We start from the raw sequence: 12536 nt of genomic DNA, 5'->3' as shown, positions 1-12536 counted from the left end.
GGAGCTTCTTACTGCCCAAGCAGAGGTAAGTCTGACTTCCAGGAGGTTTCTCAAAAGTGCGGTCTCAAGAAATACCAGCTTTTATGAAACAAACAACACGAGTTGGTATTTCTGTGACAGTGTATAATTCTGAGAGATTATGCCGAAGTACTTTCAATATTCTTTCCCTTTTTAAAGAGCAGCATTTTTTTTTTCCGTATAGAGAACCTCTGTGTATTTTATTTCTGTTGTGAGCAGCACGTATACAATGCATCTGTGACAATAAATAACTTTGTATTGAGAACCTAGTAACTTTTTATAACAAATCATTCCTTAAGAGGTGAATAGTTTAGGCTGCTAAATAATTCTGCTATGAAAAAGGAAGTCTGAGGATCCTGAGAGTGCACCTTTGCTGCTAGTTGTTAAACAAAGGAACAAATAGGGCAATTCACTGAAGACAAACCTAGTCACAATTTAGCTATGCTGCTGTCTTGATACCAGAGGTGTATGCTATAAAAGAACCAGTAAAAAATCTTGTAAACCACACACTTATATTTAATATATTGAAACAAAATAGTTAAGAATGCAAGAACTGTTTACAGATTAAAAAAATATTTTTAAACCATCTGATCTTAAAAATAGACAATAGTAGTGAAGCTTAAAATACAACCACTCGCATTAAAATGTTTCAAGCAATACCACCTTAGCACGTTCTGTTCTGTCAAACAGCCATTAAGATAGCGCATCAGTTGTTAAAAAGGTTGTGTTTGTTGGAGTCACTTTTTCACAGTCCAAATCTACAACAGTTTTTCCTTTAATGGAAGATCCCGAACAATCCTGCTGCAAACTTTCCCGCCTCTCTGTGAGTTTAGAAGTGGAGCGCGCCATCGAGCCACTCTGGCTTCCGTTGGTTTGAGAGCAGACATTATTAACCTTCGTAGCTTTATTTTTGTGGTGGTTGTTGTAGACTTTGTATTTCATGAGGAGGATGAAAATGAAAACAAGAACTGAAGCCACGATGATTCCACCAATAATGATGATCATGGTTCCTCCAAGAAACTGTGCATGAAGGGATCGGCACTGCTTGTATTCTTCCTGGGTTGTGAACTGCACACATCCGATCACTCTGGTCGCAGTCAAAGATGTCAATCCATCATCGTAAACGGCAAGAACGCAAAGGTCGTACTCACGTCCTGCAACCAGATCAGTCAAGAAGAAGGATTTACTAGCAGCTGGAATCATCCTGGAAGAGAAAAGGAGTACAGTAAACATTCACATTTATTGAGCCTAAAGAGAGAGCTCTTTAACTATCAATGACCGCTGCAAGAAACTAACAGACCAGTACTCTAGCACGGCAAACAGAAGCAGCAGCAAAAACCTAGCATCCCCAGGGTTACTTAGATGGAATGGAAGATGCGGATTTTAGCAGTGAAAATCTCTTTACCTCGGCCATTTCAAACAAATACGGTCTACAAGGCACAAGTTTACAATAGATCTACTGGTTTGACTTCTATCTTAAATTTCTACAGTTCTAGTATAAAAGGGGCAGAATACACCCCATGCAAACTGCAATACAGGCAACCTCTAAAAAGCCATAAAAGAACTGAAGCAACATATTTAAGGACTTAAAAGGCAGAAAAGGATGAAACACAACACTATATAATCAAAATGTATTTTAGTAATTTTACATTTCACATGTGTTTATAGAAAACACATTTTGAAGATCTAGGAGAAAAGGCAAATTCAAACCTTCGGTCCACAGATTAACCTTATTTCCATCTTCCAACTGCTCCGGGATGCTCAGTGTCTCGTAACCAGGCAACCAGTAAGAACATTCAAAGCAAAGCAACTGTACTTGCACCTAAGTGATAGCTTCTGTAGCCAAATAACTGCACATGCTGACTTTCTTACCTTGGTGTCACCCTATCTTTAAGACTGTTCTATGTAAATTCAGAACTTAAATTTCTTTTCTCACAAAATTGTGTCGGTACTAAACAAACAGATGAAAAATATCCCAAGAGAAGAGCTATATACTATGTCACAGAACTCCCCCAGACCATAGTAATGCCCATACAAATAAAAATATCTCATTGCAGATCAGCTCCTTATAAGCTATGGTTCTATACTCAGCTCAGATTCCTCCCTGAAGTGAAGTAACACTCTTGCAGAGAAATCACTGAAACTGYGTCCATTTATAGTGTCTGAGAATCTGGCCTTCTGTCCTCTACAGAGTGTTTTTAAAAAAAACAAAGAATTCTAAATTTGCTTCTATTTAAAAGGGGACAAAAATCCCTAAGTAGTTAGTCTTTTTTTCCCCTTTTACATAGGAGCAAATTTAGAATTCCGAACAGTTATCCAGGAGACTATGAACTGTTCATGCTTAGCCTGGAAAGAAAGAATCATAGAATTGGTGAGGTTGGAAGGGACCTCTGGAGATCATCTAGTCCAACCCTCAAACGAGTGGCCATACGGAGATTGAGCCCATGACCTTGGCATTATTAGCACCGTGCACCAACTGAGCTAAACCTAACCCCCTAAAGAAGAGCCATACTTTCAAAAATACATTTCTCCAAATACATGGCTGCTATCGCTTCAGTTACAGCAACAAAACTTCCACTCTCCTATCCATGTACATACAGCATCATAGATTCATAGAAACACTAAAGGCAAAGACCAACACAGGTCTCTGGCCCAACTTCCCACTCTGAGCAGTACTATCGCAAACAGATGAGGTCAGCCACACCTCTTCCTACTTGACACTTGAAAACAATCCATGAGCCCACCATGCACCACTGAGCTACCCTCCTAGAAAATACGTTTTTCCTCATATCCAATGCCAAACTGCCACTCGTGACCAAGATCTTAATTAATAACAGTAACTTCCAAATCTGCACAGAATATGGCCACATGCCATGGCGAGACTTCCACTACAGAAAAGACAGGGTTTGAGGAGGCTACATGAAGAATCGTTCATGAAATTAAAATGCCCAAACTACATTAACAACTCCTAATGCATACAGCAGATTCAACCCTTCTCAGCGCTGCACACATTACTTTATGGATGTTGCTCTCCGATTATACACGTCCTTTACTGGCTGAACACAGAGCACAGTGAATCCTCAAAGTACATCCCACTCTTTGCTCTTCCCTCTCCTCCACCAATTTAGTTCAGCGATGTCATTACATGTTATACAATGCCAACAAAAACACCAACGTACTGTTGTCTCACAGGAACAGGACTCTAGAAAGCAAATGACTCATCGTTCCTTTGCTTTTCCAGGTACAACTTTTGGTAACATACAGCCGTTGATTCTCCCACACTCACCACGTGAACGTCGCCCTTGGCGCTCATCTGGCTGGTGTGGCTGGTGCTCCGCAGAGCGCCGCTCAGTTTGCTCTGTGGCCTGACATTCACCTTCCTAAAACACATACCATTATCAATTATCAGACATGTAACTAATTAACTTTTCAGTCATCTGTTCGGCCACAGTTCAGTGACCAAACATGACGGCAGATGGACCGGAGAACACCGTGGCTCAGACTAGCCAGCACTCTTTCCTCATCTATGTACCTTGAAGGCTAGTTCATTTTTGGGTTTTCACGTATTCCTCCCGCCTCCATCCCAGCCCCCAAAGCACCAAGTCAAACACTAAATTACATAGAAACTAAGCAGAACAGAAGAATCTTGGTTGGTCATAAAGGGATGCAGCTGACAAGATCGTGAATTTCTTTGCCCGTCTTCAACACTTTGGTGGTTTTGATCAGGCCTCCCATAAAAATATGTCTGACTACTACACCTAACCACGGCACAGAATCTAAAGTTGTTCAACATCAGCAAAACTCTCACCAAACCTCAGGGCACAAACATGCAAAAAACAAAGGAACCCTGTCAATAATCTCTGCAGAAAAATGCATTGTTTGGAAGACTGGATAAACAACGTGAAACAAAAATCAGGAAGCACCACACAGAGTTTCTTTCCAGCACTACACTATTCTAGTCTTTATGGGTCTGGTCATCTTGGAGAGGGAGGTTTAAGTGCAACATATGCAAGTAAGTTTTTCTAACTTAATACTCATATTATTTGGCCTATTCTGCAGCTTTGCTGCTGATTTTTCTCTTTTATACAGTTCTTCATGGCTTTATTGTGGAGAGTATTAGATGAAATGCTAGGCACCATAATTCAACCGATTATCAGGAAGAGCTAGGTATAGTACGTGCTGTATTACTGCATGCAGAGCCACTGCTGAAATGCTATAGTCTTTACCTTCAAAAAGAGGAAGTTCTAAACGAGGGCCTTCCTGACATGCTGTAGAACATATGGAAACTGCTAGACCATGTCTGCCATGAGATTCGCTGATCTCTAGGGAAGCAAAAGCCTTTTACTGGGCTACTTTGTAGTTTTTTGGTTTTTCTTTAATTCCACAAGAAGCCTTAGTATTTTATTCTGCAACAAGTACCAACTAGACTTTTCTCAAAACCTCCATTTGCGTTACACGTTTTAGTAAGAATTAGCTTCATRTTACTTGTACATCTTGCCAAAACTGCGATTTTTGATGCAGGTCTGTCAAATCATTTTCAGTAACTGAAAGCATGTTATCTTTTCCACTCCACCTCCAACGTCACAGACGTTTGCATGTGCTTGTATTTGGCCCGTAAGCACCATCTTTCAAGAGGAGCAATACCAGAACAGTAACTGTCAGATTTAAACAAATAACTGGTGCAAGAGCAATACCATCTATAAACAATAATCTCCGCCAATGTTTCCTCTGCAAGCTGCAGCCAGCCAGGAAACAAGTAAGGTCACTCAGTGAAAACTCAACTGTAAAATCTGCTTACAAAACTTGTGACAAAATCTCATTGCGAGACAGAAAGTATTTCGTAACAACACCGTCAACAAAAGTGAAACAAACCCAACAGCTTAAAAACTCAATGGGCCGTTTTATTTGGAGTCTATCTAGTAAGTGTTGCCCATAGAAAGATGTAGTGCCGTTTCCTAGACTGCCTCTCAAATTAATCATTTCTACTTTGGCCAACCTGCCTCCACTCATCTCCCATCCAAAGCTGCCATTTTAAAACAACTGCAGAACGGTTTCTTTTCTATGATTTAAACTTTTCAACTGGGAGAAGGTGCATGAAGAAAGGGATAAGGAGCTTGAGGTGTTGGAGGGGCTCCAGCGACAGAAGGTTTTGTTGAACCGATTCACTGTGTGGGCAAGGTCCAGCACGTCAAGGGCATGCTGTGTGTGCATGGCRCTTGCATACAACCTTCTAGGCAGGACCCAGAAAGGAAATGCTGGGTTCTTAGTCTTCTGTAATGCACTTGACCGGTGCAGAGCTATAAAACTGGTAACAGTTTGCTATTTGAAATCTTTCATTATTCCAAAGTCTTCCATTCCACTGCACTAAACTAATTTAAGAATTTTTGAGCATACGTAGCGTGGCTGATACCAACTGCTTTTCACGCAACAGATGTAATCATTGCTATATTGATCTGGCAATATATCACCTTTTCCCCAAGAGTGACAGCTCTGCCCTTTAAGCAACAGTACTTTGTACTTAATAATAAAAGAGATCTGCCTCTCAATTTTTATATTTTTCTCTCAACAGAGAAAACAAAGATATACTATCAACAGCAATATATAGTTTCTCAGTTATCTATATGGAACCATCACTATTAAATATCAGTCTTCTAATTTATAACATGTAGTTGCAAATAATTAAAAATATGATCACTAGCCATGAAAGAATAAATTCAATGCTTAGGACCCAGCTGAGAAATACAGAATCACCTTTTAGAAGCTGCTGATCATTTGATGAAGCACTGGCAGACAAAATAGGAGCACCTGCAGTTCTCTTCAGGGGCTTTGCACACCAGTTGCTGCCCTACTTTTCTCTTGCACTTTGAGGTAGGCTGCAAGACGAAGACGGCCCTAATCTTTCACGCTTAACCAATCTGATGATAGCCTTCTATGATAGCATGACTGGCTGGGTAGATGAGGGGAGAGCACTGGACGTTGTCTACCTTGACTTCAGCAAAGCTTTCAGCACTGTCTCCCAAAACATCCTCCTAGGCAAGCTCAGGAAGTGTGGGTTAGATGAGTGGACTGAGGTGGATTGAGACCTGGCTGAAAGGCAGAATCAGAGGGTGGTCATCAGTGGCACAGAGTCWAGTTGGAGGCCTGTGGCTAGTGGAGTCCCCCAGGGCTCAGTACTGAGCCCCATCCTGTTTAACTTCATCAATGACCTACACGAAGGGACAGAGTGCCTCCTCAGCAAGTAAGTTTGCCGACGATACCAAGCTGGGAGGAGTGGCTGACACACCAGAGGGCTGTGCCGCCCTTCAGAGAGAGCTGGACAGGCTAGAGAGCTGGGCAGAGAGAAACCTCCTGAGGTTCAATACGGGCAAGTGCAGAGTCCTGCGCTTAGGGAGGAAGAGCTCCATGCACCAGTACAGGTTGGGGGCTGACCTGCTGGAGAGCAGCTCTGCAGAGAAGGACCTGGGAGTGCTGGTGGACGACAAGTTGACCGYGAGCCAGCAATGTGCCCTTGTGGCCCGGAAGGCCAATGGTCTCCTGGGGTGTATTAGGAAGAGCGTTGCCAGCAGGTTGAGGGAGGTGGTCCTGCCCCTCTACTCAGCCCTGGCGAGGCCACGTCTGGAGAACTGTGTCCAATTCTGGGCTCCCCAGTACAAGAGAGACATGGAGCTACTGGAGAGAGTCCAGCATAGGGCTACGAGGATGATCCGAGAACTGGAGCATCTGCCCTGTGAGGAATGGCTGTGAGAGCTGAACCTCTTAGCCTAGAGAAGACTGAGGGGGGATCTTATCAATGTGTATAAGTATCCGAAGGGAGAGAGTCAAGGGGATGGGGCTAAACTCTTTTGAATAGTCCCACGCGATAGGATTAGAGGCAATGGGCAGAAACTGAACGACAGGAAGTTCTGCCTGAATATGAAGAGGAATTTCTTTATTCTAAGTGTGACAGAGCACTGGCACAGGTTGCCCAGCGAGGTTGTGGAGTCTCCTTTCCCGGAGATATTCAAAACCTGCCTGGACACACTCCTGTGCAACGTGCTCTAGGTGACCATGCTTGAGCAGGAGAGTCGGACTAGATCATCTCCAGAGGTCCCTTCCAACCTTACCCATTCTGTGATTCTGTAATCTGCAGGCTGCTGCATAGACTTTTGTTATATATATATAAGTATATATGTATATACAGAAAGAGAGAGAGAGAGAGATCTATCAGTATGCAGAATAAATGCATCTTCATCTGTACATATGCACACACATGTGCATCCCATCAAAACGGCAAAGACGACAATAGCGTGGCTTCTCAAATTACTCACCGCTTCCCAAGGCTTGTATAATATTCATCATAACTACTGTTTTAGTATTGAAAGGCCAGTTGTGCTCTTCCCCAAGGCTAGCACCAAAAATCTGGGCAGGACTCTTGAGAGATGGTCAGTTAAATTAAAATTATAGCATCGTGAAATCCAGGCTGCACAGGAACTGTAATCAACATCAAGACTGTAAGCTCTTTAAGAATACAGATCCATCTATATCTCAGAAGAGGAAGAACTGCACAAAGTGGCTATTACAATTCTTGACTTGCTCTACAGACTGCTGTACAACTTAGTGCCCGACCTTTCTTCTGAAAACAAATAAGGCTTTTACCTTCAATACCAATGCTTTCCACAAATTGCTATCTGCACCTTAATTTACTGGTCTGATTGTTGCTACTCATCTTGCCAGATGCTTCATTTTGATACAATTTTCTTCCTCCACAACTAATACCCGCTTTCAGTTTTGATAACTCATTCTCACCACTATCCCAGGAGAAAGGTCAGTATGATAGTCTCTATTTCAGAAAGGGAGGCAGAAGTTAATTGACTCAGCAGAAGCAACGCAGTAAGCAGCAGAGCCAGAAGCAAAGCTCCTGCTTTCCTTTACGTATTCAACACTGGGAAAAATGCTGCATGGCTGTGTGTTTTGAATTTCCCAAACTGGGAACAAGGGAAATTACGGTGTAATTATGTAAAAATAACCATGCACAGGTTGCACACATTTTTCTCATGCATGTGACTGGAGAAACTGGCCTCAGTCTAATAGGCAAATCTGGGAGAATATCATCTTCCTCCTTTTCCCTTTCACAGGATCCCAACACAGACACAGATGAAAATGCACTTATCCACAAATTTTTTCCCAGAGGAAGAAGAAAATGGAAAGGTGAGGAAAAATAAAGGAGCTGGGAGCAGGCAGAAGGAAGACGAACTATTTAAATTCTCAAGAGAAAGCAAAGTTACCATAGCAACCACTCTTCCAATGGTGGAAAGCATACACTGGGTTTTAATACCGCTCACCTTGACAAAAGGGACACGCTTCTGCTGCGTCTTGCACTACTTAATATTTTTCCCAAGCAGGAAGCTATCATCTGCTCAAAATAAATTATAGAGCAGAAATGCTATCACCTGTGCTCTAGGTGAAAGGAAGCTTGCCATCTTCTGTTTAACTCCTTTGTTGAGATGGAAGCACCGCCAGTGCTGAGTATGCTACTACACATCTCTCTACATCTTCATACATGAACAAACTCACTACATGAAATAGGTGTTTAGGCCACTTACCAGAAGGACAGCCCGCAAGAGGCTTTACATAGGGTTAGCACACAGTCTGTGGTTCCCTAGCCCCTCAGGCCCACACTGTCCATTAATGCACTCTGCTTAAAACACCCATGTGTTTATAGTGTAACTTAGAGTAACAGCTGCTCAGATAACTGCAAATGCAGAATTACAGCCCAATTATCATTCCTGTCACTTCACTACAAAATTTCCCTTAAGAATCTGTATTTGATGATTGCTCACTGTGGGAACTGAACAAGAACACGTGAATTTTTCATCTTTAGGAGGACCATTATACTGTAGTCTATTACAATGTATTAGCTGAAATCACTACTCTGTAATTTAAAGCATAAAGTCTTTCATGACTTTGTTACCAAACTGAGCCTCTTGGTTAACAGGAATCAGGGTTGAGAAAGAGACATGTCAACACGGTGTTTTTCCTCGTTTCCTCTGTATAGCTCTTCTTCAGGTCCGTGGCCATTGAGAAGCAGTATTCAATTCAGCTCTTTACAAACAGATCTATTAATGAACTATTGCATGAGTCAGTCACATATTTTTAGAGACTTTAGAAAGTTTAAAACTCACTGAGAGTGAATTGTTGCGATTGTATGAAGGCTGTCAAACCATCTGACCAGCTGCTATGGCAGGGATGAATAACCCCATTAAACAACTCTTTTATCCCACTGGCAATACCTCTGATGCAGCCGTCGGATACCACTGCTAGCCGATCATACTAGCTCTAGCTGCTTCTCAACTTTCATTGCTTGGATTTACTTGCTAACATGAGAGCTGCATAAAATCCCTTTAGAGATCCCGGTCACAGCTACTGTGACATCTGTTTCACTTTTCCAATAATTTCACAACTTTGCAGTTCTTTTAAACAGAATCATCACAAATGTTCTCACAGCTGACAATTAAACAAGGCTTCGTCTTCCAGCAGCTCCTCACCATCCGCACCAGATGCCAACAAAGCATCCCCCCCACCCTCCCTTATAAGGTCCGCGCTGATCTTCTCCGTGCGTCCCTGCTTCCTTTCTAGCTTGAAGCCATGACAACGGCAGAGTGTCATCCTTCTTCAATGAGAGCGAAGATGGGCATTTTAAGGTGAGACTTTAAAAATCTCAAGCGACTGTTAAAAGAAATGCAGCTTGGAAAGTCTATTTAAAGGACTCATGCAAACATTTTTTTTTTTTTTCCTTAAACAATTTAGTTTCTTGCAAGACTTTGCTCGCAATAGTACAAGCTTTAAATAAGAATCCTGGTGGGACACCTATGCTACATTCCTCTCCTTAGAGCACTGATTTCTAAAGCAGCATATCTGTACCCAGACTTTCAAGTACGTTGCTAGAGCTATTAGATATAATTCTCCTGTCGCTTTTCCACTCCGAACTTTATTGCCATCACCACATAATCAAAATTATTCCGTTTACAGAAGTCATCAACCTTATGAAATGCACAAGAGAACAACACAAACTCCAAATGCTAGCTCCCTCTTTAATGGCATGCTACCCCATCCTGTCCATTTAATCACAAAGGCCTATAAAAAGCTGTATCATCGGAAAGACAAGCACCGTTGCAGGAAGGAGCAGCTCTAAACTTAATCTGCATGATGCCCAACAAAACTGAGTATCAAATAGTTAATCCCAAGCAAATTTTACCAAATTAACTCCAGTGGACAAGTCTGTACCTTTAAATGCAAAGTCCACACAAAACGTATCACCTAAAACTTTCTGTCAAACATCCAATTCATCCAACAGTTTTATTCCCAGGACTGCACACGGGTGGAGTAAAGGAAGTATGCTATGACTAACATGGGCTAAAGGTTCAGCATAGCATGCACAGGACATGAATAAAGCCATATCCATACAAGTGGAAGGCAACTACACATAACAGCTTGGCAGATCTTGATTTTTCTCTCTTCCTCCATATTTTTAGGTAAAATAATTACATTTAATTAGTATAATTTTAGTAATTAAAATCTCCATCCCATTTCCTTAAATACAGCAACTGAGGTAATAGTCATCAGCTTCACTCAGTCCACTGAGCCAGACTGCAAAGCTTAATTATGTCTGTAAGGAGTTTAGAGACCCTCAAGAGGCAACACAGAAGCAGACGTACTGCTAGTTTTAATAGTGTATCTCCTCAACAATAGGTGCTTAACAAGCAAAGTTTAAGAAGGCCATTGTCCCCTCATCTCCTCAGTTACTGCTTGCAAGATAGCTGTCATTATACCAAATGTTTTAAACTACGCTATCATTTTTTGTTACTTCTGCTTCCTAGTTCAGAGAAGTACCAGAACGGCTATGTGAGCAGGATTACCTGTACACTAATATGTCATCGGCAGAACTGTTATACTGGATCTGGTACATTCGAATCCCAGGGAGGTGATGCTGAGAAGGCCACCGTATAAGAGCAGAGGATGACGTCAGCTCAGCGACCGTGACAACCTTCTCTTGCTGAGCCTTTGTTTCATTTGGAAAACTTGACTTGGCAGATATAAGGATATCTGAAGGGCCAGGCTCAGCATCTTTATCACAGTTGGTGCTGTTAGCAAGGTTAGGGTATGGGATAACAAGAAGTTCAACTGGAGCGGTTGACTCTCCCGCAGCGTTTGATGCTATGCAGGTGAACGTGCCCTTCTCAGTCAGAGAAGTAGCCAAAATATCCAGAGTACCGTTCTCATAAGAAATAGTCCTAGATGTGTTAGAGACTAGTTTCCCGTCAGGTGAAATCCAGCGAACATATGGGTCCGGATCGCCAACAGCTTTGCATTTCAACGAAACGCCCTGGCCTTCCGTTACTGTCAATTTTGGGGTTCGGTGTGTTATCATCGGAGGTTCACAGACAAATTCCTCCTCTTTAATAGACCAAAAATATTTGCCCATCAGTTCTGGTGGAGAGGCACATGTTTCTAAATCGTCTTCCCTGGTGAGACGTCTCAGCCACACTAATTCGCAGTTGCAATGCAAAGGATTCCCTCCAAAACTAAGCACCAGAGACGATAGTGGAGAGCCTTTAGATTTAGCATACACTGGTATTCTGGAAAACAAAGGATCGGGAGGGATCTTTTTCAACTTGTTAGATGTCATGTCTAGCCGGGCAAGTTTGTGAAGATTTGAGAAGATTCCCTCTGGCACAAACTCAATGAGATTATGATCCAAACTAACCGTATTGACATTAGAAAGTTTGGCAATCGTTTCCCAAGGAACGTTAACGAGATTGTTGTAGGACAGATCCAAGTCTTCAATTGTTTCAATAAAGTCATCCAGTGACCCAGGCGAGATGTAGTTTAATTGATTGTTACTGAGTATTAAGTGCCGAAGATTAATTAAACCTTTGAAGTGATCTTCATTGATGTAAGTCAGCCTATTACTATCCAAGTGTAGGGCATGAAGGCCTTTAAGATCAAAGAATGCGTAAGGCATTATTTGACTTATTGTATTTCTCGATAGTGTCAAATGAATTAGATTAGTCATGTTTGCAAAATCCTTTCTCCTAAGTGTAGTGATAAAGTTATCCATTAACCTAAGTTCTGCTGTTCTCCTGTCAATACTGGGGGGCACAAAGAGAAGTCCAGTCTTCGTACAGAGAATTGTGAAGGATGGAGACAAGTTTTGACACATACATCTTTTGGGACACATCATGGCCTTCACAGCTGTGCTAATAACCAATAGATAGACAACCAGCCTTTCCATCGTAAGAAAAATAGCAAACCTAGAGAGGGAAAAAAAAAAAAGAAATCCACATAAATATATTTTAATTGGACATCAGAAATAGATTTACATTGAAACTTTTATCACAAGCACACCTGTGTAAACTGGAAACACCTTCTGAGATATTAATTAACTGCTAATATTAAATCAGATGTTTTCAGAGCTAACCACTTCTAACTGTTTCCTACTTTGGCTCTGCTTACTTGTTGACAGAAACTCTCAAGATTGA

The 12536-nt window shown here is 41.7% G+C and overlaps 1 protein-coding gene across 2 annotated transcripts; it reads right to left on the bottom strand.

The window, feature by feature from the left end:
- Positions 1-513: 513 nt before the first annotated feature.
- Positions 514-12303, bottom strand: LOC146588560 (leucine-rich repeat and fibronectin type III domain-containing protein 1-like protein). 2 transcript variants are annotated; one of them, XM_085317798.1, is made up of 3 exons: positions 10914-12303; positions 3305-3398; positions 1109-1222 (listed from the first exon to the last, which is right to left on the bottom strand). In XM_085317798.1, exons 1-3 carry the CDS (start codon positions 12287-12289, stop codon positions 1205-1207), a joined length of 1488 nt encoding a protein of 495 aa, XP_085173924.1. In that variant the 5' UTR covers positions 12290-12303; the 3' UTR covers positions 1109-1204. The 2 variants fall into 2 exon arrangements, with proteins under 2 accessions (XP_085173923.1, XP_085173924.1); XM_085317797.1 differs by lacking the exon at positions 3305-3398 and having other exon boundaries at positions 514-1222.
- Positions 12304-12536: the final 233 nt, after the last annotated feature.

Source organism: Rhea americana, unplaced genomic scaffold (assembly GCF_003343005.1).
Source record: "Rhea americana isolate MKP2758 unplaced genomic scaffold, rheAme1 scaffold_507, whole genome shotgun sequence".
Classification (NCBI taxonomy): Eukaryota; Metazoa; Chordata; class Aves; order Rheiformes; family Rheidae; genus Rhea; species Rhea americana.
The sequence above is the reverse complement of the archived record's forward strand: the minus strand, read 5'-3'. Positions and strand labels throughout refer to the sequence as shown.

Coding starts and splice junctions, on each gene's coding strand:
- LOC146588560 (XM_085317797.1), bottom strand. CDS start 12,289: ATGGAAAGGCTGGTTGTCTATCTATTGGTTATTAGCACAGCTGTGAAG. Junction 1,223..10,913: donor GATGACATATTAGTGTACAG/GTAATCCTGCTC, acceptor TTTCTCTTCCAG/GATGATTCCAGCTGCTAGTA.